The sequence below is a fragment of the Takifugu flavidus genome, chromosome 20, assembly GCF_003711565.1.
Source record: "Takifugu flavidus isolate HTHZ2018 chromosome 20, ASM371156v2, whole genome shotgun sequence".
Taxonomy (NCBI): Eukaryota; Metazoa; Chordata; class Actinopteri; order Tetraodontiformes; family Tetraodontidae; genus Takifugu; species Takifugu flavidus.
Window position 1 is genome coordinate 4,596,227 of NC_079539.1, and position 27,272 is coordinate 4,623,498.

At 45.6% G+C, this 27,272-nt stretch overlaps 2 protein-coding genes and 1 long non-coding RNA gene across 5 annotated transcripts in view; 2 read left to right on the forward strand and 1 right to left on the reverse strand.

The window, feature by feature from the left end:
- Window positions 1-25,703, reverse strand: arhgef28a (Rho guanine nucleotide exchange factor (GEF) 28a). Of its 2 annotated transcripts, XM_057019154.1 has the most exons (36): window positions 25,502-25,703; window positions 24,495-24,542; window positions 21,225-21,369; window positions 20,770-21,138; window positions 18,949-19,126; window positions 18,354-18,543; window positions 18,114-18,177; window positions 17,171-17,217; window positions 16,981-17,059; window positions 14,767-14,882; window positions 14,407-14,678; window positions 14,158-14,338; window positions 13,967-14,078; window positions 13,359-13,445; window positions 12,770-12,812; window positions 12,017-12,118; window positions 11,535-11,658; window positions 10,846-10,981; window positions 10,585-10,640; window positions 10,416-10,476; window positions 10,213-10,345; window positions 10,009-10,124; window positions 9,740-9,880; window positions 9,419-9,669; window positions 9,181-9,306; window positions 8,961-9,078; window positions 8,603-8,857; window positions 8,442-8,518; window positions 8,178-8,356; window positions 7,862-7,953; window positions 7,592-7,777; window positions 7,044-7,273; window positions 6,583-6,630; window positions 5,588-6,106; window positions 3,899-4,157; window positions 1-1,119 (listed from the first exon to the last, which is right to left on the reverse strand). In XM_057019154.1, the coding sequence occupies exons 2-36, from the start codon at window positions 24,525-24,527 to the stop codon at window positions 944-946; spliced, it is 5,301 nt and encodes a 1,766-aa protein (XP_056875134.1). In that variant the 5' UTR covers window positions 24,528-24,542; window positions 25,502-25,703; the 3' UTR covers window positions 1-943. The 2 variants fall into 2 exon arrangements, with proteins under 2 accessions (XP_056875134.1, XP_056875135.1); XM_057019155.1 differs by lacking the exons at window positions 12,017-12,118; window positions 13,359-13,445 and having other exon boundaries at window positions 25,502-25,702.
- On the forward strand, window positions 7,188-8,125 carry LOC130517357 (uncharacterized). Its single transcript, XR_008947707.1, has 2 exons — window positions 7,188-7,290; window positions 7,568-8,125. It is a non-coding gene; the product is annotated as an uncharacterized LOC130517357 (long non-coding RNA).
- Window positions 25,658-27,272, forward strand: part of LOC130517355 (uncharacterized) — a 2,978-nt gene continuing 1,363 nt past the window's right edge. Inside the window, exons 1-2 of one of the 2 annotated variants that reach the window (XR_008947706.1) lie at window positions 25,658-25,790; window positions 26,793-26,851. Coding sequence is in view for 1 of the 2 variants with exons in the window: in XM_057019178.1 (XP_056875158.1) it covers window positions 26,779-26,851 (73 nt within the window). In the remaining variant the exon portion in view is untranslated. Of the gene's footprint in view, window positions 25,791-25,842; window positions 26,852-27,272 lie in introns of those variants that run through there. The other variant, XM_057019178.1, reaches the window with a different exon arrangement.

Consider the following 27,272-nt stretch of genomic DNA (forward strand, 5'->3'; position numbering starts at 1 on the left):
TCTCATAACAATCAAAAAGAGATGTTTATTTTAATAACACTTCTAGTCACAGAAACCTGTCAAAAACATTGTAAAACATTACAACTTGTGAAAAATAATAAATAAATAAAGCATATGTACAAGATCACACAGACTTAACAGCCACTAGAGTAACTGAACAATATTTTACAGTCTCGGCAAAAATACCAAGACACTTAAAGCATAAAATTGGCACATTTACAGATAAAAATGACAAGTAGGGAAGAGGAAAGAAGTGGGCGTAATAGTGCATCACCTCTGGCTGCTTGCATTTCTGTCTTTTGTACATGGATAAGAAAATAAACAGAGGACAAATTCTGAAACATTTGGTGGAGAATAGTGGAGTATAATAAGGCACAGGAGTGTTTCAGCTAACCAGGCTAACACTCTCACGGTGACAATGCTAACATGCATGGTGTTGGCATGGAAACCATTCCTAATTAGCATTAAGAACAGAGTTCATTTTAATTTCCTTTTTTGAAGGATCCAGACCTTGAAGAGGAGCATTAATTATCTATCAAAGTAAGTTCTTTTAAAATGACTCAAACAATCTAGAAAAACTTTGGACCACTGCTTCAACAGCTCATTTTTTCATGTTTCGGGCTCCATGTTATTTTCAATTAAAAGAATCTGTCCACTTCAAGACAAATCACAGGAGCTGGAGATGCTGCTGTAGATGCATCGGTGACACTAGGACACTAGAAAGCCCATTTTGTTACAGCAAGAGGGGGAGAAGGTGTCACTGCAGAGAAATAAAGCACCAAAAAAACAGAGAACAGACAAAAAAAACCTACCAAGAAGTGCATAAAATTCTGGGTGAAGCGAGGACCAAGAAGCAACTCCGCACTTTTATAACTGGAGTGCAAATTGTGTGGCAAGCCACAACTTCTTGGACTCTGTCTCAGGCCACAGAATTTCTCAGCCTTCACAGGTACACAATAGTCTCCTCGATGCCCTCCTCGCTGCTGCTGTCAGTCTCCAAGGAGACCAGCGTGTCGAGGTTGAGTCGTGGGTCGCTGTGATGTGGAGGCGACGGGCACGGGTCAGCTTGGCGTGCCGTCTGCGACCAGGCCTCCGCGACGTAGCTGCGGCCGATGTGATCTGAGCGACACATAAACACAGAGAGCGCAGCTGTTAAAGCCGCTAACCGAGAGCTTTCATCACTGCTGTAAATAATCGGCAGGATGGACACGAAGCCTCTCGTTAAATAAGCTCTGTTTAACCGTTTGGACCGCTCGACCGCAAATGGCTGAAACGCAGCTGCAGCAGCGCCGTTCGTTGAGCGTCAGCACCTTTGCACCATTCATCATCCCTCCACTCCAGCTTCAGTAACGACACTTTTGTCGTTAACTTTGTCATCACAATCGATCGCACGGGCCAGGGCTGGAAGGCAGCATCGCCCCTTGGCTTCTCGGGCACGGTCTGGTTGTGTTTGTCACGTTCGCACACGTGGCGGGTGCTGTTTAGCATTGGGAGAAGGTGCGCTGCCGTGGTAACAGATGGCGTGAACTATAAATTCCCTGATCGTGTCCCTGTGGGAGAGCGTCTGATTAATTATATAAAAGTCTGTTCCAGTAGAGCCAGGCCTGGTGTCTGACAGATATCCGTGTGCAGTCAGATGATACCAGTACTCAGTCAAACGAAGCGAAACATTTTTGCACGATCATTGATATACGTCCGCTTGTGAGCGTTGAACCACATTAAGATGAACGTGACAAACCCTGCCCAATGCTTATCATGCCTCAAAATACGGGGAGATTAATGTAAACACAGAATGGTGATATCAAGATGAATACCAAATTGTGGATTTAATCCCTTTTTTATTGCTACAGTCAGACTAGGTCGGAGTTAACTCAGTGTATGAGGGATGGAGGTTATTAGAGAGACTGTTATCATAGCAAAGGATGATGTTTTGGCCTAGTCTGAGTGAGCGATGATAAGGAACACAACCTGGAAATGTGGTTTGGCGCATTATATGGGGAATTTTGAAGATATGCGCAGACTACAACCACCTTAACATGCTATTTTCTGTACTACAGGAGAAACTAGAGTATCCAAGAAATACTGCCAGAGACAATGTAATCAGTCAAATGAAAAAACTAAATGTATCATATACAACTGCAGCATCCTAATGTGTAGTTTCTGGTGTGTACCGGTATGCTTTCATGCTTTGTTACAAGTCACCCATCGGGTTTCGGCATCATGCCTGACGCACAATAGAACAAGAGCATTAATCCACATGCTACACAGCACGCCGGTTTCATCTCTCTGTTCTCACACAGGATGTTCTCATTTCTCATCGTTAAAAGGTGACTAAAAAAACACAAGACAAGTCATCAGATGCATTCTGGAAATACCATCTAACAGGTTCCCCGAGATTACACAGCGGCGGAGCACATGATCCGGTTTACAGAAAAAAGAAGGCTGTGTGCATGGGAACCAGATTTCACACGCTTAGGTGAGGACGAGGCGCTGTTCTGATCCACGTGACTGGCACCGGAGCGAAGAATTTGCATTTAAAAGAAGACACAAAAACAAGGTAACGGTTTCCTCGGCGTGCCAGCCAGGCGCGTCTTCAAGGACGGAGTCGTAAAACAGGTGCAAAAACAGAAAAATGCCTTGAAAACATTAAAGTGACTCCTCACTGAGGGGCAAATCATATCAGAAGTTATGGGGAACATTATTCAGCGGCGTTAGGGACCCTTGTGGAATCCGCTCTGGAATGCATTGCTGATGTCATCCGGGATCCAACCTGTATTGTGGATTGCGCCAGGAACTTGTTAACAAGTGACTCGGGTTGTGACCGGGCTCACGAGGACCCGGTAACGAGGAAAGGTTCATGAGAGGATCGATGAGGTGAAGACTGCTACATTTTGCACAAGAAAACGAAAAACCTTCATGCCCGACAGGTCACCTGTGCAACCTTCTTCTAAAGTTAATACGAGAACAAGCTTTAGCAACAGGGACAACAAATGTGACAGCTCACAAGCAAACCACAGATAAATTCAAGCCTCTCGCTCCCCTCCCCCGCCCGCCTCTGGAATAACGCGATGAAAAGTCGTGCGGTAATGAGTTTTATAAAGATTTTCCCCGATCGATGTTCCGGTAAGTCAGCCATTGCCCGAGAACGGTGATTCACAGGCTGTTGTCTGCACTGACAGTTGAGAGATAGAGAAACTATTGATTTTCTTTTCCTTTCTTTTCCCCTCTGGCTGGCCCCCGGTCGGCTCCCGGTGCAGGTGGGGGCGGAGGTGGTGGTGCAGTGGTGGCTCTCGTTGTCGGGAGACACTGATTAACGGAGAGGAAGGAAAGACGAGGCCTCGCCAAGGATACGGCCTTGAGACCAGCGCGTGTGCACAGCGTGAGCTCATATATACATTTGTGAAACCGGCGCAGACAGAGCGGTTGTTTACGTTCTCACAGGCAGCAGATTTCTGCAGGAAGGACCGAAATCCTGAACTTCGGAAGAATTCAAACAAAAGGTCTGAACGACCAGCAATCAAAACAGGTGGACTCAGAATCAGTAGATCTGGATAGTTGTATCTGATGTAGATGTATTTTCTTCATTAAAGGGGAGGGCTGGATGTGGGTGAGGTTTGCAGCTCGTGAGTCTTTCACACCAGCTACAGAATTGGCAAGTTGCTACAGAACAGGAAGCATGTTCTTGTCAAGCCTTATAATGACTAAAATAAAGCTGTGTGATTTGCCTAATTTGTCTTTTCTTCTCACTTATGATTTAATTCTATGTCTTTTGCTGGCGGTAATGTATTCCATCTCCAGCACTTACCCACAAACACTGCGCCGGGCCTTAATGAGGCACTAATTTAGTGTTTCACCTCCAATGGATGACAAAAACATTAGCTGACAGTAATGGACTTACCGCTGGATGGCTGCTGCAGCTCCAGCTTCCCCGTCAGCCACCCCTGAGGGTCCGAGTGTGGGCTTTCAGGGGTCTTGGCAGTGGGGGAGCGCCTGCTGTTGGACCTCGCCAGCAGAGTGTTGAGGCAGTTATGGGCGCTGGGGTCGTTCCTTTTGTGGTGGACGTGACGGTTGTTTGTGCTGGCGCTGGCGAACGCAGCCTCGTTGACAAACAAGGAGCAGGTACTACTGCAGTCTCTGGAGCGATCCGACGAGGGGTTCTGGGGAAGAGACCAAAATGTGAGGTGGCAGATACAGACAAGGGCAAGAATCTTGTATAATGAGGAGATTTGGAAAAAGGTGTAATAAAATATTTAGGTAGGTATCAGCGGGATTCATAGGAATATTCCTGTTTTTGTATATTCCCTAACAATCTGCAGTGGCGGCGGGAGCTCAGGCTGAGAAGTGGAGGGTTCCCAGTTCAAGTCCCAGTGTGGATAAAATGTTATCAGGCATTCTGATTGCAGGGGAAGTACCGGCACACCATTAGAGCACTGCCAAAGTACCTTTTAGGAAGGTAACACACCTCCAAATGCTCACATAGGGCCCTGCGGTGAGCAGGCATCTCATTCAGGGGTATATCCTGCCTTCGTCCATATCTAGCTGGGATAGGCTTCAACACCCTCCCCATGACCACAAAAGGAATAAAGTGGTCAAGGCGGTAAAAAAATACCAGAAATATTAAATAAATCACTTTCTGTCCTATCCTAGCCTTTTCTCTTCTTGTCATGGCCTCCTTGAGTGAGCATGAGTGTGTGTGTGTGTGTGTGTGTGTGTGTGTGTGTGTGTGTGTGTGTGTGTGTGTGTGTCACTTGATCTGTGTCTGACCCCATGAACTGTTGCCTCAGGCTAAAACATTCGCACATTAGGGCTGATGCAGCCATCAGTGAATAAATAAGTCTGCAGAAGAGACACATCACGCTTGGCCCCTCAAAGGTCGCAGGCAGGTTAATCAAGGTGGGTGGGATCACTGTAACACAAGGTTGGTCATTCGTCTGTCCGTTAGAGCGCTTCCTGCGTGCGCCTTTTCAGCGCTCACACCTTCTGAACCGAGCAGTACAAACCTATTAGAATCCCGCCTGTGTGCGAGGTACATTCGAACATAAAGGACGGTGAGAACAGTGGAGCCTCTGTCCTCCATGTTCTCCAGCTGTGGAGGACATTTCACTACAGAGCTTCTCCAACTGAATCCCCCATTGATCGGCTGCGCCCGCCATGTGGCTCTGGTTATAATCATTTTCTCATAGCTCTTATTTGCAGTGGCCTAATTACGATCTGTCGCTAAGATGTTTGTTGGCAAGTGGAGCGGTCCTGATTGAGCGCTTAGGACAAACGATGTTAAAATTGCTCTCATTAGCACAGGTCATTCATCAAGAGGCCACCGAGCTGCTCTTGGTGAGCATTTTAACCAAGTCAATTGCCAGAAAATGGCTTCTCATTGATGATTTCAGTCAAGAAACGCTCAAGAACTGCTTCCTTACACACCTCCTGTGGTTTCAGGTGCATTTCTAAGCCCTCAGCTAAGACAGTGTGACGCTGTGAAGATACTCCTAATTCCATTGAAAAAAACGGGTTCTATGGAAACTGGTTATGCTGTAAATTGCACAAGACCATAGTCGTGTGTGACAGGTGGGACTTGACCTGCTCCTACCTGTTCTCCATCCAGAGGGATGAGCATGTGAGGAATCACAGCTGGCAGGCTTCTCTGCCGACTGTACCGCCAGGTCTGGAGCAGCTTCTCCTGGCTCTCCAGCCGCTCCCGCTCCCTCTCGATGTTCCTCTGGCCTTCTCTCAGCCGCTCCAGGCCCTGCTGGTACTCCTCTAGCTGCTCATCCAGATCGTCCCTCTCCCGCCGCAGCTTTTCGGCCTCTAGGTGGCACTGCCTCTCCCGCTCCTCCAGCCTCCTCTCCCGCTCCCCCTGCTGGCTGTCCCTGGCCTGACATTCCCTCTCCCATCTTTCCTTCTCCTGCCGCAGCTGGTCTTGGAGACGCTGAATCATGGCCACCTCCTCCTTCTGCTTCTCCAGGTTACGCTGCTTCTCCTGCTCCTGGAGGGTGTTCCCGCGGATGCTCAGAAGATGCGGTCGATGGGCACGAGGAGACGGTCGCCCGCTTTCTTGCAGGAGGAGCCTTTGGATGTCATAGTAGCTGTCCTGCAAGCTCACCCTGGCCTGGCAAAGATAAGGGCTTGGCTTTAAAAAGCAACACACTCATTTGCAGGGGATTTGAATAATAAAATGTGATGGAAATTTTGATCTGATTGCACCAACTGTCCAGACTGACTCTTGTTTTAGGCCTACGAGCATCTCCTTTCAGTCAAAATGATGCTAGTAGAGCTGTGGTTTTCAAATCTGAACACATCCACTTTGAATATAAAATGTGTGCATGTGCGTATGCAAATGCAAATTTTCTCACCCAAATTTACATTTTTATATCATTGAATTGTGTGTGCTTATTTATGTATGCGCGTTTGTGCGAGCCAAAAGCAGCCAACTTTGTCTCTCAGCAGAAAACACAGCTTGTTTCACAGTTTTTAGCTTAAAACAGCTTGGGCTGCTGAGTGTGTGAATGTGCATGTTAAAGCCTTCATTCTAACCGAGCCTGGGTCTGTTGCACATGTGTAAATGCAGAAACAAAAGACACTCACCTGCAAACTGTACAGTAACTGGGTCAGATTTTGGACACTTTGTACGACCTATTAAAGAAAGAAATCAACAATAATATAGAGATAGGCAAACGGGTATTGTTAAGTTTTGTAGAAATTAGTGAGACTGCGCAACTGTTCCACCAAATAATTAGTAAAATTCACAGTGTAATTTATTTGAACGTGTTGCGCTGCCTTACATTCATGCGACAAGTGCGCCCTCGTGTGGTTACATGGTGGCATACGTTACAGTTTACTGCTAAAAACACGCTGCAGTTAATAAAGTCTGTTATTCTCTCTTGCTCACGTCATTTATCTGAGAGTTCAGCAAAGGCTGGTTTCAGGGTAATGAATGGTTTCTGCTGCACTGAATTATTGAAACCCATGCCACACAACTGTTTTATTGACATCTGATCATTATAAGATCACACTTTAATTGCAACAGGCCAGAAACTACTAAATACCTTTAAGTCAACATTCTTGGCATCCGTTTTTTGAAGCAGGGGTGGGTGGAGCGTATGCAACTCGCTCCCTTCACCAGCCTCTGTGCTTTCAGGTGACGTCTCGGAGTCGGAGGAGGTCTGCATCAGCGCAACGAGACTGCTGGGAAACTCTGAGTCGGTGTCCGAGTCTGGGGTGAGGCTGGAGGGTGTGGAACAGGCCGGAGAAGACAGCATAGCTTTCAGGTTCTTAGCTGGAATCCAGAAGATAGTAAGAAAATTACAAGTAGGAACAATAGGACCATAATGTAACATTGATATAAGCGCAATGTTATATGGGTCTCCCTGCCTCTCCTTATATGTAAACATTAAAGGAATTATATATTTTTTATAGGATTACATTTCAACAGGCGTGGTTGCATGAGTACTATAGCTGATTGCTAATAAGCACTTTGGGCAGATTTAGAGGAAAGTCTTTTTTTTCTTGTTCTGCACTGTCAGTAATCAAAAAGCAAACCAGCTGTGTTGTGTGTCGGTATTTGCTTCAGCACAGGGGATGTCAAAAGTCTCACCCTCTTGCAGAGCTGCAGCCAACAACACGGCAGCCTGGGGCACGTCCTCTGAGTGAGGCTGGACCAGCAGTCGCGGGTCCATGGGCAAAGCGTCTGTCCTCCCACTCAGGGCAGAGAGCGTCGCGAAGACCTGCAGCTTCTCTTCCAGGCTGGAGCAGATCAGCTGGTCCCGGCTGATCAAGTTGTCTGGTGGAAAAGATCAGCGGGTTCATACAAAATACTTAGCAGGAGTTTAAATTCACTCTAAAGGTGATCGGTGTCACTAGATACCCTGTAACTTTTGGATCTTCTGAACTCGAGCCTCCGCAGCCCGTTTCTCCTCTTCAGATTCACTTGTGTATTCTTCCTCTTCCTCCGGACAGCTGAACAGGAGACAGCCAGATTGAAATCATACTTTAATGTTGGCAACCATCAGGCTTGTTTCATTTACATCTAGCTGAGCCAGAGACTTAAATGAGCAGTAAACGTGTTGAAGATCCAGAGTGTGCATAATAGTGACATCTAGTGGTGTGAATAAAGATGCCAAGAACCAAAAACACACCAAAATGACATTTGCATCCGTGTTCATCTACAATCCAGTTCTCACCTCTCCACCGCCTCTCGTATAAGCCTCATCCAGGCGTTTCTCTCCTCTTTGGATGACGTGTGCACCTCGTACATTTCCGGCCCTGCAGCTGAGGCGCTGATTAAAAACAGGCCTCTCTCTTCATTTGCTACTTCTCGTACTATTAACTTCTGCAGGGCAATGACCGGAGGCTTCTGATCCTGTACAAAGGTAAAGAGCCAGCGGAATAATAAGAGACAGTAAGACAACCACAGAAACCGATGATGGTTTGAGCTGTGCGCGTACCACAGTCGCAAATGTATATCTCTGGTCTTTCTCTTGCAGGAAGATGAGTGAATCTGTGAGCAGCAGTGCCAGCACATCTGTGGAGATGATGATGTGCAAGAGAATGTGCTGAAAGAACTGATATATTGATCACACAACAACAAACCAGCCATTTTTCTCACCCTTAAGCCGACCAGTGGCCGTCTTCCACAGCAGCAGGCCCTGATGTTTGAGCATCTGACCCGGTCCCATCATGTCCTGCTTGCGGAAGGTGTAGCCGTTTTTCAGCTTGGCCACGCTGCGGTTCTCCATGCGGTTCCACACCTCCTGTAACCTCTGATGGCGCTCGTATTCGCTGACGCTGAGATCCACAGCTGCGATCACCTCCCGAATCTGAGCCAGTGCTTTGGAGAGGTCGGCGTGCTCCTCTGTCTCCTCTGCATGGGAACACAAGACATTTTATTTAAATATTGTCAACCTAATGCATGAGTGCACAAATTCACCAATATGTGAGCCAGCAGAGGGCAGCAGAGCACTGACCTTCTGTATACTGCAGGATCCTCTCCAGAAGAACTGGGTACTTAGTTATTCTTTGGGTTACCAACAAGATGCATTCTGGGATCTCTCTGCGCCTCACCAGGGAATTTGTACCTTGTTGCTTGAAAGACATTTAAAGTTCAGCACCAGCTACTTCACTATTCCAACTCTCCCATATAATCTTTGAACGTCTGTGCACGCTCCTCTAAAAGAGTTTAGGCACCTTAATGAAGTTCTGAAATCTCTTGTTGTGCTGCTGGAGCTCTTTAAAAAAGCTGACTGCTTCATTGTGACGGCTGCAGAATTCTCCATAAACCTGCTTCATTTTCTCTTGATTCTCCTCTGAGAACTACAGAAAACACACACACACACACACACACACACACACACACACACACACAAGTGTTACTAAGACTAGCCGATGGGGGACAGATATTACTCCAACAGGAACCATTGGTTACCTGTTGGAGCAGGACGTCTCCTATCCGTTGAATGAGGTAGTTCCCGTGTCCCGGCGGCTGGGCCGAGTTGTGTCGGCGCTCCTTCATTGCGGCGAAGAAGGCGTGATGGAAGACCAGCAGCTGGTCCAGACAGGGGAAGACCCGCTCCACTGCCTCCGAGTCCAGCTGCACCTCCTCCTTCATCCCCCGTCGGAAAACCTCGGCCATGATGTGTAAAGTCTGCAGGTGGTGAAGCTCCGTCTGCATCAGCTCTGCAACAAGCGCGCAGACAGTTAGATGCATATAAGAGTACGTGACATGATCTGTTCGCTATCTGCTCACCGTAGATAACATCCTGCCTCTTGACAGCTCGCTTGTCCTGTGTCTTGCAGAACTTGTGCTCTACTGTGAGGCTCCATGACTCGGCTTCATAATCAACAGCATCCATCGACATGTCTCTGTTGATACACGCGTCTACAGTTTCTACAGAGACGAGGAGAAAACACATTTGAGGCCAAGGTTCGCTTTCATGGGAACATGTCGCAGCCTGCTCTTCGTTGTCAGGCATCTTTAAAGCTGTGTTGTGGTTCTGCTCTGAGTAAATTACACACCGTCTCCAAAGAAAGACTCAGCAGGGACGGAGGACACCGGGGTCAGCAGTCGCTCCTCTGAGCGGCTGCTAACTTTGGGAGCATCCGGCTCCGTCTCTGGACTCTCGCTGAGTCGACTGCAGCAGAGAGGAAACATGGAGGACCAGTGTTAGCAGTGGGATCTGTTTATCCCAGTGCCATCATAAACTGGGAGAGCTCTGTGACCTGTCGCTGTGTGAGAACCCTCCAGTGGCCGAACTGGAATTGGTCATCGGGTCTTTCCTCTCTTTGGGGCTCACGGTGGGGAGAGAGTCGGTAGGAATGGCACGCTGAGGAGAGTTGTCTCTCACTGTGAAGTCTGCGGGACAGCAAAGAGACCGTCCAACCACATCCACAGGCGGGTGCAATATTTCATGCCGTAAACTCACTCTGAGGGAGCGATGCTGTCCGGCTCTTCGCCACAGTCGCTGCACACTTATCCTGAAGTTTCTAAGTAGGACAAATGACAGATTTGCAGGTGAGTTTCTGAACACCTGACACAGGAGGGTGCCCAGGTCAAAAAACAGATTTCACCCCACTAATGGAAGCAATACGCACTTTCATGCAGGGTGGAAGAGAGTCTTTACAGCACTTGTGGACGATTGCAGTGCAGCCTGGGAGACGAGATATGTCCCAAATATTAATGATGGCGATGAGGATTTGTGACGCGGATAAAAGTTAATCATTGAAATAAATCCTTGTTAAGCACATAAAGGTATACTGGAACTTAAATGTATATAATATATATATTATTTGCATAAGAGAGTTCATTTAAACACAGAAATGTCTCAAATATTAGGTGGTTGCATCATTACTAACTTGAGCAATGCAGCAGGTCTTTTCCAGAGGCTGGCTTGTCACACACCACACATATGGTGGGACCCAAACAGGAGCCAGCCGAGAACCGATGTCCATTCTGCTGCCTCTCTTTGGCTTCCCGCTCTTTCCCCTTCCCCTTGGAAAACCAAGACAGATACATGGGCGTAAACTCAGAGGTCATTTAGAGGCTAAAGCAGTAACTGCAGTTGTGCAGCATGTGAGGCTCTTAACACATATTTTCCTGTATACAAATGAGGAGGATCCCTGTCAACATGCGCGGGGACGAGTGCACAAGCCTGCGAGGACTTGTTCCTTTTTTTTCCTTCCAAAAACAGCCAAAAAAAAGAGAAAAGACTGCCAAGGAAATGGAGCACAGCATAAACAACAGATGCAGGTCAGGGAAGGGCTTCCAGTCTCTGCTGACTTCAAAACACGGGATTAATCATTAAAAGGAAAGCGACTGGACACCGTGTTTGGTTTGTCACCCCGACCTTGAGATATTTCCAGAAACATTTCCTGCTTGTGTCTCACAGCGAGCAGGAGGACTCACATATTCCATGCCTGGGTCAAGACCCCGCATGCCTGGACGTGTAACACCATAAATATTTCCATCGACCAAAAATGGGAAAATGCATCAGTCGCACCTACAGGATGGTTCCTTATATGGCTGTTTGCGTGAGCATTCCTACCTTGCTCTTGTTCCGTGTGCTGGACATTCGGCTTTTGAGAAAACTGAAGGTGCGAATCACGCGGTATTTTTCGGACTCCACTTTTGCCGGGATGTTGTACTTGTCTGAGTCCTCCTCTTCGATCCTGCAAGAAGAGGAGCGTGTCATTGCCCTTTGTTGGTACTCAGTTTCGTGTTTATCGTATAAACATTATTTTAGTGTTAGCTGATAACGTGACATCGTTTGTGACTTTCTTTTAGGTCTGCTCTAAAGGAGAAAACAAAAACACAGTAAAGAAACAGAACTTGTTAGTCATTAAAAAGTGACAAAAGACACGCTGCAACTCTGTGCTGTAATGTGAATTAAATGTTTCATTAGTAGATACTGGATGCATGCAATACGAGCCACGGTGCAGGAGAGCAGATGATGGTCTATCAGGCCGTGCTGTAAGTTTTGGAGTTAGTGTGGTTAAAGATGTTCACATTCAACCTGATCCCACATACTCTTTAAGGAACTCAGACAGAGTGAGATGTTGGAGGGATTCTGGCAGCTCCATGCTGCCCTCATCGTCAGCAGACTGAGCTCGCTTACGGAACATAATCTCCCTGTAACAAACATACACACAGACATACACACACATGCTGATGGAGAGCTGCCAAATGAGATATGTTGGGCGTAAAGGGCGTTCCCCTGGTATTACAGTAGTTCAACAAAAAACCGAAGAAGAAAAAAAATCATTGGCTTTATAATGTTATTTCCGCGTTCTCCCAGTAGGGAGAGGTGTTAGGGTTTATGGATGATCTGGCAGAAAGGAAAAAAACAATTTCCTTTAAAGTATTCTTGCAACGTCTTCTCCTTAGTGAAAAATAGTAGTAGTATTAAAACCCACACAGTTATGTTCTGTGGTTAATTGGCATTAGAAGTGTGCCTGTACCTTTTATATACACTTTATTTTGCATTGCAAAAAGCAAATCTGCTCAAAAACAAGGACAGAAATCGAGAAAGAATGAGCATTATAACATTTCTGCTTCCTGAGAACAATTGAGCCTCACAAAAGAATAATTTCGCACCGTCACCAGGCAACCAGGTTATAACTGTACCCCATGTGTGACAGTCATTATCAATGCATTTGTATAATAATTAAAAGCAAACACCAGTATAAGACGGTTCATCAAGGCAGGCTGAATCCTTAATACAAATAGGCCAAAGAGCAGAAAAATTTATAGTGTTAAGTCATTTGAAAGTGAAATGAATACCTTTTGTCATGTGACTGCTCTGATATCGTTGATGGTCTTTGCTCTGCAAACATCAAGTAAAAGTTGATTAACAATTTCAATCAAATCCTGGCAAACTACACAGAGCCAAGCCGAATTAATATTTCTTAAAAACAACATGCACAAATAGAAAACACATACTAAAACATGCAGACGGTGTGCACATACCAGCAGAGTATCAAACGGGGCAACGTGATCATGTAAGCCATACACACATGCAAGCACATGCTAATGGGACTGAAGTGCCGTGGATTCCTTAGGTGACTCTCCAGTGTCACCTTTCATACGTGTCTTTCTGTGTTCCACAAGTTTTATCTATCTGCATTTTAGTCTTTGCCACGATGCTCACAGCGTTTCCCACAGCTAAAGCACGAACACAGCAGTTCAGCATAATCATCAGTAGCGTGCGAGTCCGTCTTTCGAATATTTTTGGTCTTTTAAGTTGGATCACTTGTCAAACATAAGCCTTCTCTGGCTGAGCGCACACACAGAAGCACTGATGCTGGCAGTGGCATGCTGGCTATGCTGGGGCTCAGCGCAGTTATGTCGGCTGCGGGTGTTCAGTACTTACTACCGGGGTGGAGCAGGGACAGAGATTTAGACAGAGAGAGGGCCTGAAGGAGAGATCGGCTGTGGTTGACACTGTGGAGAGCAGCATCTACAGGGCACAGTGGACAGAAGGCTTCTCATGCATCAACTACAGACGGTGGGAACTATTGCCGCCTTCAGTAGGCTACAAAGAGGCGCCGTTAATATCTGTGTACAAGCTTGGTTCCTGCAGGATTCCTAAAGTAGTAATTCAAGAGAAATCACCAGAATACCTCAAAAGGAATAAAAAGGGATAAACCAACTGTTCGTAATAGTGAAAAATCCTTTCAAAATTAAGTAGAATTTGACAACCTCGACGCTCAGGCCCGATCGTGCGTTTGAGTTCTGTCCTCAATGCACTTTGGAGTTGGTCAAAACTGTGTGGAGTTTAGCAATTAAGCTACAAGTCTGAGTAGATCATTTCAGGATTGAGCTTCTTCTTGGCTAAAAAAAACTAACTTGTACTTTCCTGCACATATTTCTTGACGGTGTTCCATTAGTGCAAAAACACCCCGGGTGGTAACACAACAGACGTGTGATGTTAGCTGGTGTTAGATTCCAAAGTGCGAGCAACAACTCCCTGTTACTGACCGGCGCTGTTGTCTGAGCCGCGGCTCTCCTGGGCTAGCCGAGCAGGATGCACGCCGATTTTGGCAGAAGAATAGGAATATGAACGCAGCCTCATTCCTTGGTCAGCCTCTTCCTAGAGGTGGTAAATAAAAAGAATTAGGGCTTGCAATGCCTGCTGAGGTGTTTGATGAAAGGCTGACGCGGCATTTTACTTTTGCGCCGCTTTCACATGCTGACACGGCCGATTGGCTGGGAGGGAAAGCGAGGTCAGGGGAAGGATGGCACGAGTCCATACTGTCCTCACGCCGCCCATCACACGAAAACGAGGAAATGGGAGACTTTGTTTCAGAGATTTCGTCCTCGCTGTCCATCTCCAGGGCAACTGAACTGGGACTGGAGAAGAAAATACCATTTGAACACAGAAGCGTACTCATATTAAAAATAGAGAAATCCTTTCACACCTGAGGTCACAACTGTCCGGGGGAGGACTTCCTCTCAGACTGTTGCACTCAGAGGAGGCTGAGTGATGCAGCCTGGCTAGGGCCTGGTCAGCCGGCGAGAGCGGGGGGGTACAGGGTGCTGAAGGAGGGTGGGAATCTTCCAAGTGATGCAGAGGAGTGTCGTTGACCAGCAGGAGATCTTCCGTGTCCACAGCGTCCATTATCACACCTTCTGTCTCCGTGCTGTCCACAGTCACACCACTGATGCTGCACTGGCTGTCAGCATCGTCCACCTAAGGGGGGACATGAAGAAATACATTTAAAAATGTTTAAAAATATATGAACACATATGCAGTTCCGATGTAATTCTTGCTGTGTGACCTGGTTCTCCTCTCCGCAGGTGGCGTGGTCGCTGGTGGTCGCACAAGGTCGAGAGTCTGCGGGACACTGGAGGATGTGGGGTTGGACTCCGCGGGACTGCATGCGGTGTCCATCTACTGCAGAGGTAATACAACAACATCCCAGGACAGCAGGACCTTTAGTGTAGCTCCGACGCTAACAGGGTGGACGTTTCAGAATGATGCTTCATATTCTGCACACAGTTGATGGCGAAACCCGTCCACATCTGAGAAGCTGATATCTGTGATGTCAGCTTTAAGCGTTATCTTCCTGATGATCCCAGTAATTTGGGACCACGGCACCACGATTCCCGCGTTTATACTTTTGAGCGTAAATGTCATGGCTTTGGGGGAAGAAAGGAAAACGGAGAGGTGTGACCTTTAAAGGTTTGACAAATCGGCGTTACTGGCAGGTGGTCTATCGGCTGAAAAGAAGCAGTTTATTGACTTGTGTTGAATCGTGCGTCAGTGACACTGAGCCAAGACTGTTTTTTAGGTATATTTGTGCCTCCATAGTTTAATCAATGATCTACCTTCATTTTTTATTAACATTGGGTTAATCATTTCAATATAGAGCTGGACTATAGATGCACATGTAGCCCTGCTGGCATGGCTGCGTATTCACAGAGGTGTTGATAAAAATATCCGACAGTAACCTGGAAACTGACCTCTCCTGATCAGAAGGCATTTTAACTGCTTTCTGCACGTTCCACCCACATTTTGATGTCTGGAGCAGCAGGGCCTGCACTCATGCAAGGGAAATCCTGAGCAGCAGAGAGGAAATTCCTCTCTGCTCTCACACAGGGAAGCCATTAACGCGGAGCACTAACTTACAAGGCACGCTTCCTACATTCTACTTCAATTCAGTGCTTTTATTTAGCTTCCTTTGTCTGTTTGCTTAGTTTGAAATGAGAGTTTTAAAAGAACATTCCATTTTAAGAGTTAATATTGCAGTATTTATAGCACAAAAAATGAAAAAATATAGAGATATATATACTTTTTTTTTAAAGTTTGCTACAAAGTGATTTCAGTTCTGTTGCAATGATTCCGACATGAAATTGAAGTGTGAGTTTCAGAATGATTGTGTAAATCTTGCACTTTGCCAAAGGCATGCTGAAGGGTTTAAATAGCTGGATGTTAAAAAAGTTAAAGTGCTATGTGGAAGTGTGTATTATTGCATCAAGATGGGTTTTACCCGTCCATTATATTGGCTGCAGAGAACCAAGCACTGAACCTTGTGGAACTCCTTTTGTTTGATTTCAACAGAGCTGTGAATAGCTGTCATTCTCATTGTCGAGTTTCCACCACGGCAGCTGTGAAGTGTTCTAATTGCTGGAAAATGATTCATCAGCGGTGAGGGAGAGGATGAGGGCAACAGGGGAATTTATTTAGCAGCACCGAAGTCCCTGTCACCTTTATGACAAATCCTCAGTCTTCCACAACAGACCCACAAGAAATGACCATTCACACAGTCGCTATGACAACGGCGGAACAATTTCAGCACTCTTGTCAAAGTTTTTACCGGCCAGTAAGCGTTTGTGCGAGTTCAGCTTGTAAAACCTGTGTTTCTGAGGACGATTCACCCTAAAATTCACCCTTTTACTTCAGGAACAGAGCCTCACATGGGGGGAATATGGGAATGGACAGTTAGCTGGGAGGAGAGGGGGAGACAGGGCATCGGCCTGACCCCATTCCTGTCTTTGTCCCGGTGACAGGGCAGATTCCTGGACTCATAACCTCATGTCTCAATAGTGCAAACAGGAGAGACTCAATTAAAGCACAGTACAAAATGAATTTTATGAGATGACTCAAACATCTGGTTGGGCCAGCACCACAACCAGCTTATCAGGCATCGGTCCCACACCCTGCTCTGCAGTACGGCCACAGATGTGGTTTTGTGTGTGCTTTTATGGACGACTGCCTCGTCATGTAAGCTGCAGAGCTCCCGGTTAATCACCAAGCAAAACACAAAAGCCACACCAGCATCTGACATCCCGCTGACAGCAGAACATCAGGTCCTCTGTTACAACCCTCCTAACCAGTAACAGAACCCAGAACACTGTGGTTAGACAAAGATTTTTGCTCTGAATGACGCGCCACTGTACTCGCCAAGCTAATACATCATTCAACTGGCATCAATCTTCAACTTAGTATACTTATTATAGATGCGCGCTGACAGATGGAGTGAAAGACTCACCAGATACCGAGGAGTAATCTGTTATATCACCATCGTCCTCATCCTCGTCCAAAGACAGAACAAGCTGTTCCTCAAAAACCTTAGAAGAAAGAAAGCACAACTGGATTAAGGAAAGCATGTAAAAACTCGCTTTCTGCCTCAATTAAATCAAAAACAGTGGACTCGGTGTCCTCTGCATTTGCATACTCACGCTGTCCAACAGCGCCTGCTCGTCTGCCTGGAGCTCCCTCGCGATTCCTGCGTAAAACGACAAAACTCAAACAGCCGTTGATGCATGGCACAGCCTACACCTCTGTACAAAAGAAGCCAGGACTTCTGGATATGACTCTTTGCTCCAGCAATGGAAACCTGGCCGAGGCTCCGGAGGAAGAGCGCGCCCTCGCTGCCCACCGCCGGGCTGTTATTTCAAGATTAATGGACAGCCGCCTAAGTCGGGACAAGGTTAAGGTCGATACGGCAGAACACTTCCTGCTTTCGCTTCAGGAGTCGATACCGCCATGTGCCATCTCCGTGGTTACCGAAAGCGTGGCATACCAGGCTGCGCGCAAATTAAATCGGCCCCCCGGCCCGCCTTTCTCTGAGCTCTGAGCAGCGCATGAAACTCATGTGCTGTTTTTTTGGCCTCTCCTCGTCCCCTTGAGGTCATTAGAGACGGAGGTCTGGCCGTGCAAATGTTTGTACAAGTGCTGTTTTCTTTTTCCACCTCTCTAGAGTAAAGTGTGCGTCACATGTCGCTGCACAGAGACGAGCAACACTCCAGCCGAGCGTGTGTGCAGGCGAGACAAAGGCTGCGACTGATAATTACTGTCCCGACTGAGCAATCCGTCCATCAGTGTCTTCAGCCCACAGTCTACTTACAATGACATGAAACAAAAAGGAAAATCTGCAATGCAAAGCTGCTCCTCAGCAGCCGCGCGTGCATGTGTGCCAGTGCACGGCTGTTTCACAACCAGTATACATCTGTGTGACAGCGGGTGTCTTAACGTGACCGCCTATAATACATGCGTCGATACTTGCAGGTAAATCACAAATCAGTGCTTTCCATGCAGGCTGACCACAAAAGCTCCGCTGTCGGACACATTTTAATAAGCAAAATTGTTTTTTCAGAGGAGTTATGTAAGAAGTCCTCCTACCTTTGTTTATCTGGAAGATATCATCATTGCTTTTCCCGTCTGGGAGCGCTTTGAGCACACATATCTACAACAATAAGATGGTTAATAACCAGCAAACAACTAAAAGATTATAAAAATGTTAACACAGTGTTATGACTGCACATCCTTAATTACTATTTAAAAGCTACAACAGTATTCTGATCAATATTACATATTACATTACAATCTTTCTCGGACATTTCTGTCTCTGTTCGCTGTCACCTGTTTGAGGACATCCTGGTCTCCCAGTCTGTCTCGTAGGACCATGATGGCCTCCTGCGGGCAGCTGCCGAGCGGTTCCCTCACGGTCAGGGTCAGGGAGTCAGCCTTGGGACAAAATGTCAGCACACTGGAGCTATCGGACCAGACGTGCCAAACACCAGGAAGAGGTCCGACTGCGGAGTCTGGAGGACTGGAGGTAAGAGCGGCAGGACAGAGCAGAACTGAGTTTACGAGAAGTGAAGTATGCAGCTCATTATTATTTTCTCTGACTCATCATGGACTGTCGGTGTTACATCACTGGAATGTATTGTCTCAACTGAGAGGTTCCCCGGCTCAGTTTGTGGAATTTTGAATTTTTTCTTGAGGAACAATATTATCATTTTTTCCTCCTTAAATCTTTCAGTCGCTAATAGTGTATTAATCACCTCAAATCTAATTTCTACCAGGTTTTAAAAAAATCAGTTCACTGCTCAAGTAAAAAGGCCAAAATGTAAATTTTCTTCCTTAAATATGTCAAATCCTCCACAATAAGCCCATAAACCTCTCATATAAGGCAGCTTGGGTGGCAGAAACAGAACATTTTGCAATCAGGAACCTGAACAGAACTTTCTGTCCGTCCCCCTGAGGCAGCAGCGGGGACCCGCCTCCCTCCTCATCGGGTGAGCTCCGCCGTGTTCGACCTCCCGTCTGATGAACCAGGTAACGGGAAAGATAGGACCACCGTAAACACACCGCCAGGTGAAGCAGGGATTCTTTAGCCTGAAGATCAGCGGCTATGTAAAACACACAGGGGTAATAAAGCTGAGTGGGGGGGGTTGAACGTGCAGACAATATTATGTGTTAGCCTTAAAGCTGAGACAGCTCGTCTGTCACATACTGTACTGTACCATGTACGGAATGTGAGGAAGTCGCACACAGCAGTAACGGAGGAATGAAAGGCTCCTAGTTACGCTAGGACGGAAGCGAAAATAAAACTTTTAGCACCTTGAAAAACTGGATGTTTTGCAGAGCTGCTGCCAAAGCGCAGATCTGTTGCAGCCCCAAATGATGCTCTCCAGATTTGGCACAAGTTCCACGTACGGTACTTGAGCTGTTTGGTGAAAACAGGGAGAAAGACTGCGAGTGCTGTTCGGAGCAGACGGTTGCCACGGCGTTATCGTCCAAACCTGGGAAACACGCGCCGAGGAATTCCTATCTTTTCCCCTTAACCCCAAAATTGTTGCTGAGCCATGAGAAGAAGCGAAGCGGGCCATCTCCTCCACAATGGGCCCATTAATTGCGACCTATTTTCGACCGTCTGGGAGGACTCGATGCTGCAAAACGCGCAACAAACAACAATTTCATTGTCAACTCACTAAAAAAGCTGCGCTGAGGGATCCCGTTTGCGTGGACATTTGCATAAACACATACTGTATCTTTTAAGGGAACACACTAAGAGCAAATCAGGGCTGCACTTTTGCTGCAGGCTCCCATGTGTGTCCGGTTTTATTTCCTTCTACTATCTGTTCTACATGAAAAAAAAAACTGTCTGGAATTTTGCTCGAACACCATTATTTAATCCAAAATGAGATACTTTTCAGCATAAACTAATACCCTTGGTGCTTTACCCCTAATTCCTTACAATGAAAACAGCCTCAGCCACTTTAAATTAATGAAACACCATAAATCATAAAATCTGAGTCAAGACGCCAAAAGAAACTCTGACACAGCTGTGGTGTGAAGGAGCCGGAGCGATAGCCGGGCAGAGCAGGGTCGAGATAGCACAGAGGTCTGCAAGACAGGGCTAATCTGACTGAGGAGGAGTAATGGCAGTAATTGCTGCTTCACTGGAACATGCCCGGCTGGCTGATCCAGAACATCATGTGACAACAGAGCAGAACACTCAGATCTCCTGCATAGTTTCAAAAAAACTGCTGTGACATTACTATTGTTGAATTCTGTAGTTGGTTCACCTGAATTTCTATGAGGTGATGGTGCACAAAGTTAGTTTTGCCATCATTGTTATTTTCAGGTTGGGCCTTCATGAATAAAGCTGAAGGTATTTTGATTGGCATTTGATTTTGTTTTCAAGTACTTGATGGGAGAGGTGTCTAATCATACGGGGAATTAAAACAAACCTATTGGATTTTTATATTTCCTCTGTTTCATTTTGTTCCACCTTTTTATTTTCTGTCATAAAAAGATTTCCTTCCTTTTCCTGCATTTTTTTTTTAACGACCCCGTTGTGTTTTTGATTCTACGGTTTCTTGTTTTGAAAGGCACAGTGCTGCTGTTTAACATGGGGTCCTTAGAATTCAATATTAACTTCTCAGAAAACATCAATAACAGGCTCAGCCTGGAACAGAATTACCTCTGGCAAATGAAACCTTGCACGACCGCAGTTCATGAGCTACGCTCTCACTTCCTGTTTCATTACCTTCCTCTCTTGGACGACTGTCGGTGTTTTTCCACTGCCGAGGGTAATCCAGGTTGGCCACAGCATACGTGATCTTCTCATCCAGATGCCTGAGCTCAGCTTCAGCACTTGAACCGAGCTGTGCATCCACCTCGCTGCAGCCGAATCTGCCAGTGCCGAGCGCCTCCCCGGCTGTCGACGTGGAAAATCTCTTCAGGGCTTCCCAGTAGCTCCGAGGGCCGAGCTGCTCCCTGGCTGCACTCAAACACTCGGCGACCTCCTGGGCAACATCCCTGCGGTATTCCAGAGATGTTTCCCCCTGGCACAGCTGGACCTGCCCCTGCGAGCAATAGTAGGATGTGACGGCAGCGACTTCACTGAGGGCATGGCCTGTAGGAGGGACAGAAATTCACGATGGAACACAGAGAAATGATGAGAAGAAAAGAGGATATTGAAGCTATCGGAAGTCAGCATACCAGGAACTGTAAAGCGGAGGCTCAGACTGTCCGTGTCTCTCTTTGCAGTCGTTACATGTGTAAGCGTGGAGCCTCGGACGACAACGTAAAACTCTGCAGCTTCAGGCGCGACGGTTTCCAAACTTACACTGGCCTCCACCTGCCCCTGAGGAAAAAACCATCCATTTATGCTTTTATTGCACTTAATCCATAAATGTAATACCTTCATGCACTTTTGTCTTTCTTTACAAGATGGGCTCTAAAGAAGAGGTGGTTCAGAAGGTTGATCTTGAGGGACAGCGTGTTTGGAGCTGCATGTTTGGAGCTGCATGTTTGGAGCTGCATGTTTGGAGCTGCATGTTTGGAGCTGCATGTTTGTGCAATAACCTTAACTTTTGTTTTCCTTGAATCAGTTTTGAGGGGTTTTGGGGGCCTACAGAATCAAAGGAACAGGACTGAGCATTAATCTCACTGCCTCCCTAACATATGCCACAGATTAATGACCTTTCACCTCCATTACCCTGATAGAATTGACAAAATGAGTCATTTCCAGCATTCAAGGTACAACATGATGCTACTCTGGGTTCAGAAAAATAGATCCAGATTTAAAAAGCTGTTAAAGCAGTTACATGGCAAAAAAAATGCTCTGTCAGAATGAGAGTTCCTGTGTTTTTCAGGAGGTCTTTTATTAAATCCTTAATGTTTGGACAGTCAAGAGGGTAAGATTTTGGTATTTGACAGCTTGGGATGACTGTGGGTTCGAGACGAAAAGCAGAAATTTCCACAATGACAAAAAGCAGCTGGCCGAGTGGGTCAAAGTCCCCCAAAATGGCTCTAAAACAGCCACAAAATGTAAATGCGCAAAGTGATAAAGGACAATGTTATTTTCACATTTTCGGCTGTTAGTGTCGCTTCAAATGTGAGAGTCCGCCTCACCTCTGGAGTCTATTATTTACGTTAGCGAGATTTTGGCTGATACTCAGCGACTCTGTCAGGTCCTGAAGTTTGTCAGCTGGACAGCAGGATCACTTTAACCGTTCTTCTGTTATCACTGACACCGAATATCAATATCAAAGTGTCCCGCTATGATTTGTGCATCCTTTCTGGATCTCTGACAAGGCTCAGTGGAAACAGGATAACTCATAACACAGCACGGCCGTCCACATGTTTTTATGCTTTTTCTCACAGCAGAAAACTCGTCTCTTCTTTCTTCAAAGGAGGGCGAAACAATATTAGTTTACACGGGGGCAATTCAATCAAACAGACTTTCTATGATCCTAACTGTATCTGCCGTGCCTCAGGGAGGTGGACCCGGGGAGGCTGGCAGATGGTGAAGACATCGAACCGCGGTGATCTATGGTCTTTAGCGCGGAGCATTATCGTGACACAAGCTGCTCCAATAACAATGAAATATTCAACACCTTGTGGTTCCATCTCGTGCCTCACATGTGGGTAGTTTTCAGGTCAAACTCAATATGATAATGATGGAAAATATACGGGCATATCCATGTGGCTCCAATGGGAGGAGCTTTATGATCTAAAAGGTTTTAGTTTGGAAGTTTTAATGTGATAAAATAGTAACTGATAGTAAGCAATAACAAATCCAAGGGCGGGCCAGGAGATTATTTTGAAAAGCCTTCCTATGTTTTCCTCCACTCAGATGCAGGGAAAACAACATCAGATCTGTTGCATGTGGTCTCCAGGAAACCGGCCGTCGTCAGCTTTAGAGCTCTTTGCTGTGATCTCTTGAGTGCAACACGTGGGTGACGTCAGGAGGGCAAAAACGCCGCCTGTGCAACAACAAAAACAGCTTCCAGTAACAGTCGGTTGCCTTGGTTGGAAGGGAGGCTGACGTCAGTGCAGATACGCCGCGCTTTATTGCAAACACAAACTGGGTAACAACTAATAAAGAAGACCTACAGTCATAATCACGTATAGTTTTATCACATTGAGCTGCACTTATTGTAACTTATTGTATTGTGTTTACCTTTTATTTATAAAATTTGTACAACAATTTGGTCACAAAACATGTAGAAAATCCCATAAAAAATGAAAACTGTAGTTCAGATATGCTAAAAGATGAAGTCCATGTGCCAGTATCTCAGTGAGGGCGTTAAAAATGTGCTGCAGGCCTTTTCTCAGGCTAGGCTGAGCCACATGCCTCTGATTTAATCAACCATACAAATAAAATACTTATAACCAGCCTAAACGTACTGTCAGTACCTGGACAGAGGCCATGAACCTCTCTTCAAATGCCAGCTGCCAGGACAAAACATTACATAATCCAACAAGAATGTCCTGATTTTGTACAGGTTTCCTGTAACTTGTTACTTGTAGGGGTAAAGCGATAAGAACTCCAGTTCATTTCTTTTATGAAGACACAGACATTGGAGAAGGTGATGTAAAAACTGATTAGCCGGCAGGAAAAATTTCAACAATATTGAATATTATTGGCTGTTCCCCACAGGCCTGTCAATTTTACTCACACCTAAATACCAGTATGTATAACTGGTAATGCTCTGAAGCCCAGTCAAAGCTCTCACAATTCAATGCCACCATTTATCCATTGAGTTGGACCCACAGTTCCTGCTGTGGAACAAACTGCACAACTGTGCGTGTGGAGGTGCACCAAAACAGTTTACTGAGGGTGTTAGCAAAAACACTCTTTATATGACGGCACTGTGTTGGGGCTTGCCCACACAAAGCCCAGCATTGAAATCTGGATCTCATTCAGGGGCGAGAGTCGCTCCCGCTCAGCTGTGACCTTGGAGGGTGGAGACTCCACTTCCTCTTAATGGAGACTTGTGTGCTTTAGTGCTACAGTGCCCGTAATGATTCGCACGCTTTGGGTTTCAGACAACCCCCCCCCCCCAACCCCAGCTCTCTCTGAAAACTGGTGACGCAGCAAAATGCGCATACGCGGGCACACATACACAATGCTTACCAGTAATCTGGCTATGCTTCAAAGAGTGGCCCACCCAGGCTTTGCACACACACACACACACACATACACACTAGTGATGATGCAGAGAGAGCGCGTTCGCTATGGTAGCTCTCGCAACGTACAAAGTCATAGCGAGCTGGGCTGTGTGCCGACCGGATTCCCCAGAGACCCGAGCCCTCCTGGCTTGAGTTTCATGTGCAACACAAGGCTCACTACTCCAGGAGAGGAGTGCTGGGAGGACAGATGGCAGTGTTGGAAAGAGAATGAGGGTCTGCGAGCGTGGGACCTCTCCCTAGAGTTCAAGTATTCCACCAAATATCCCAGACGAAAAACACAGATGCACTTACATACAGAGGAACCTCTCTTCTGTCCACCTCCATTTTCTCTCCATCCACCTGGGGAGAAGTATTCATGTTAGCCACCTATAAAATGCTTGTAAAATAAATGCAAGGTGTCAAGGATCCACACCGCTCTCACAAGATATGGTCATACCCAGATTTACAGTGTATCCTTTCTTATTGACCTCCAGACTAAAACCTGAACTGTTTGTCTCAGTAAATCCATTATCACATGTTCTGTAATATCATGTTCGGGGGAGGTTTAGAAAGGAGAGCAATGCCACAGGCCTGGGTGTCCGTTTCTGGATTTAATCCTGTTAAATGAAGCGCCTCTGTTGTAAAGTGAAACTATAGAAGGTTCACGCATGATACGAACAACTGGAATGATCACTGACCTAGACTGGCAGGTTGCACCTTGCCGTCCGAATATTTTGGGAGGCTTTGAGTTTTGGGGCTTAATGTGAATTCAGTCCAGGGTTGGGCTGGATGAACTTTAAATCCTGTTTAGCTCCAGTCTGAACAAGATTCTTTTTTGTCAGCCACTGTCCTCCTTTAGCCTCTCGTTGTGAATAAGGAACCTGACCTGGCTGGTGGCCATGAACAGAGCGTGAGAAAAGGGATTACATGCAAGGAGAGAACGCACGCTGTCAGAAAACATCAGGGAAACGTCTTTTGACATCAGACAGTATGTGACGCAAATATTTTCAGTCACAAGCACGTTGATCCCGTTGTCTTCAGTGACTGAATAATCTAATTCCTCTCACATGATAAGCTGCAATTGGGAGTGTTGCATGATAAAGTGACTCTTCACAGCCTATATACACTTTAATGTGCATGTATTTGTACCTGGAAATACAGTTTTACAGTTTTTACACTATTATCGGTATGTTATAGATAAAAAGAGTTCTAAATATTTTAAGGCAACAAATCGCCGTTACGAGCCATTTTCACATTCTAACTCACTTGTCGAGGCTATTTTAATTTTTTAAATGGAAAACGAATCGGCTTCTCATTACCTGTTGTCTGCCTCAGCTCTCGTTTCGATGCCTCGCTGGAAAATCCGCGACTCTTTTTTTTTTAACAAAAAAGTTTCTCTCGCTCGTAAAATGATCCTAAACTCTTCCCGTACTATCATTCCATATCATTCTGTACGTCGGAGGCATCTCTCTCCGCCGGTCCACAGCACAACTGGTTTGTTTGCAGGTGTCGCCTCAGTTGTTGCTGGTCTCTGCGGGCAGCTCCGATAGTTCCAGCCCCCCTCAAACGCACCACCACAGCCCGGCCTGCAGGGCTGCAGCCTCCCAGGTAGGCAGGAGCATGCAGGCTTCTGTTATCGCTGTTCTTTTCTATTTTTCGTTTGGCTTCTATATACTATAGCTGGTGTTCTCTTGTCAGTTTAGACCTCTAAATATGTTTAATCACAGCCAAGATATGGAGTCACTGGGACTTTAGAGGTTATCATTAAATCGGTGCTCATTATACGGCTTTAAAAAACGGAATTGTATAAATGTGCTCCTACAAGGAACTGAAGTTGTGGTTTTAACTCTCACTAGTTAAAATAATCCAGTTACCAATCCAGTTTACAGTAAGAAGGTACAACAGGTTTTATGTATTGTAGAAAAGTAATGATAAAAAATCGAATGGAGAACATCAATTTCCTTCAATTGTCCCAAGGGGAGAAGTAAAGTTGTTGTTGTTGTTTTTTTAAATTGAACAATTGAATTGAACTATACTATATGAAATTCACCGGCTATCTGCACATTAAGTAGGACTTTTGGTCTATGAAATACAATTTTGTTCAGGAGCAGCAGATCACCAATAACCTTATTTAGTGGCAAGCGTAAAGTATTATTTCAAGTAATTGTTTGGAAATTTAAAAAAAAACGGCTGTGCTGTATTTTTAAAGAGTGGCGACATCTGGTGGCCATAATGCAACAATACAGTTTGTGCGATTAATCCATTTTGAGTCACGCCATGCGAGACAGGAAGGAGAAAATTGCAGATTTTTTAAAAATAAGAAGTTAAATTGGATATGATAAACTTCTTCAAAGTGAAAATGATGCTTCCAGCAAACAAACAGACAAAAGTTAACCTCCTTAAGGACGACCTGAAACATGTGTCAGTAACAACAGTGTCAAACAAACGTGCTGACGTTTGTCCATCGTGACGTTGAGCCGCTGCTCACAATCACACAAGTGAGTTTTGAAGAAAAGTGAAATATTCTACAGGCAACTGACTAACTGAGCTGAAGGGGGGAAAAGAAAAAGTATAGTTTCAAAACTTTGATGCTAAAATGGCTTTTAATAGACCCAGTGTGTTGGAGCAGCTGCTGGCTAGATTCAGACAGTGGATTGTTCACATAGCAGGTAAGAAAAGCATATTTTTAAATGTCTTTTTTACAACAATAATTTTTTTTAGGCTCTCTCTATAACAAAAAATGTAAACAAAATGGTGAATGAGAAGAGAGAAAAAGAAATTTTAGAACAATGTGATGGTCTCTATGTAGACTTCTTTGATATAATAAACTGTGGTAAAAGACACAATAGGTGAAATTATTAATGAGTTAGTTAGGGTATGACTTTTTTAAAATTTAAATGGCACTTTATTGGGATAGAGTCTGGATGAGATCATTTGACATGTTTTCCACTGACAATTTACTATAAAGATTTTTAAGTTTTACAATTTTAAAAAACAAGGTGTTGTGAAGAGCATACTAGCATTTGCAGTGCTGAAACTATTCAAGTTAAAATAAATCAGGTACACTGCTCAGCACGTGATGAACCCTAC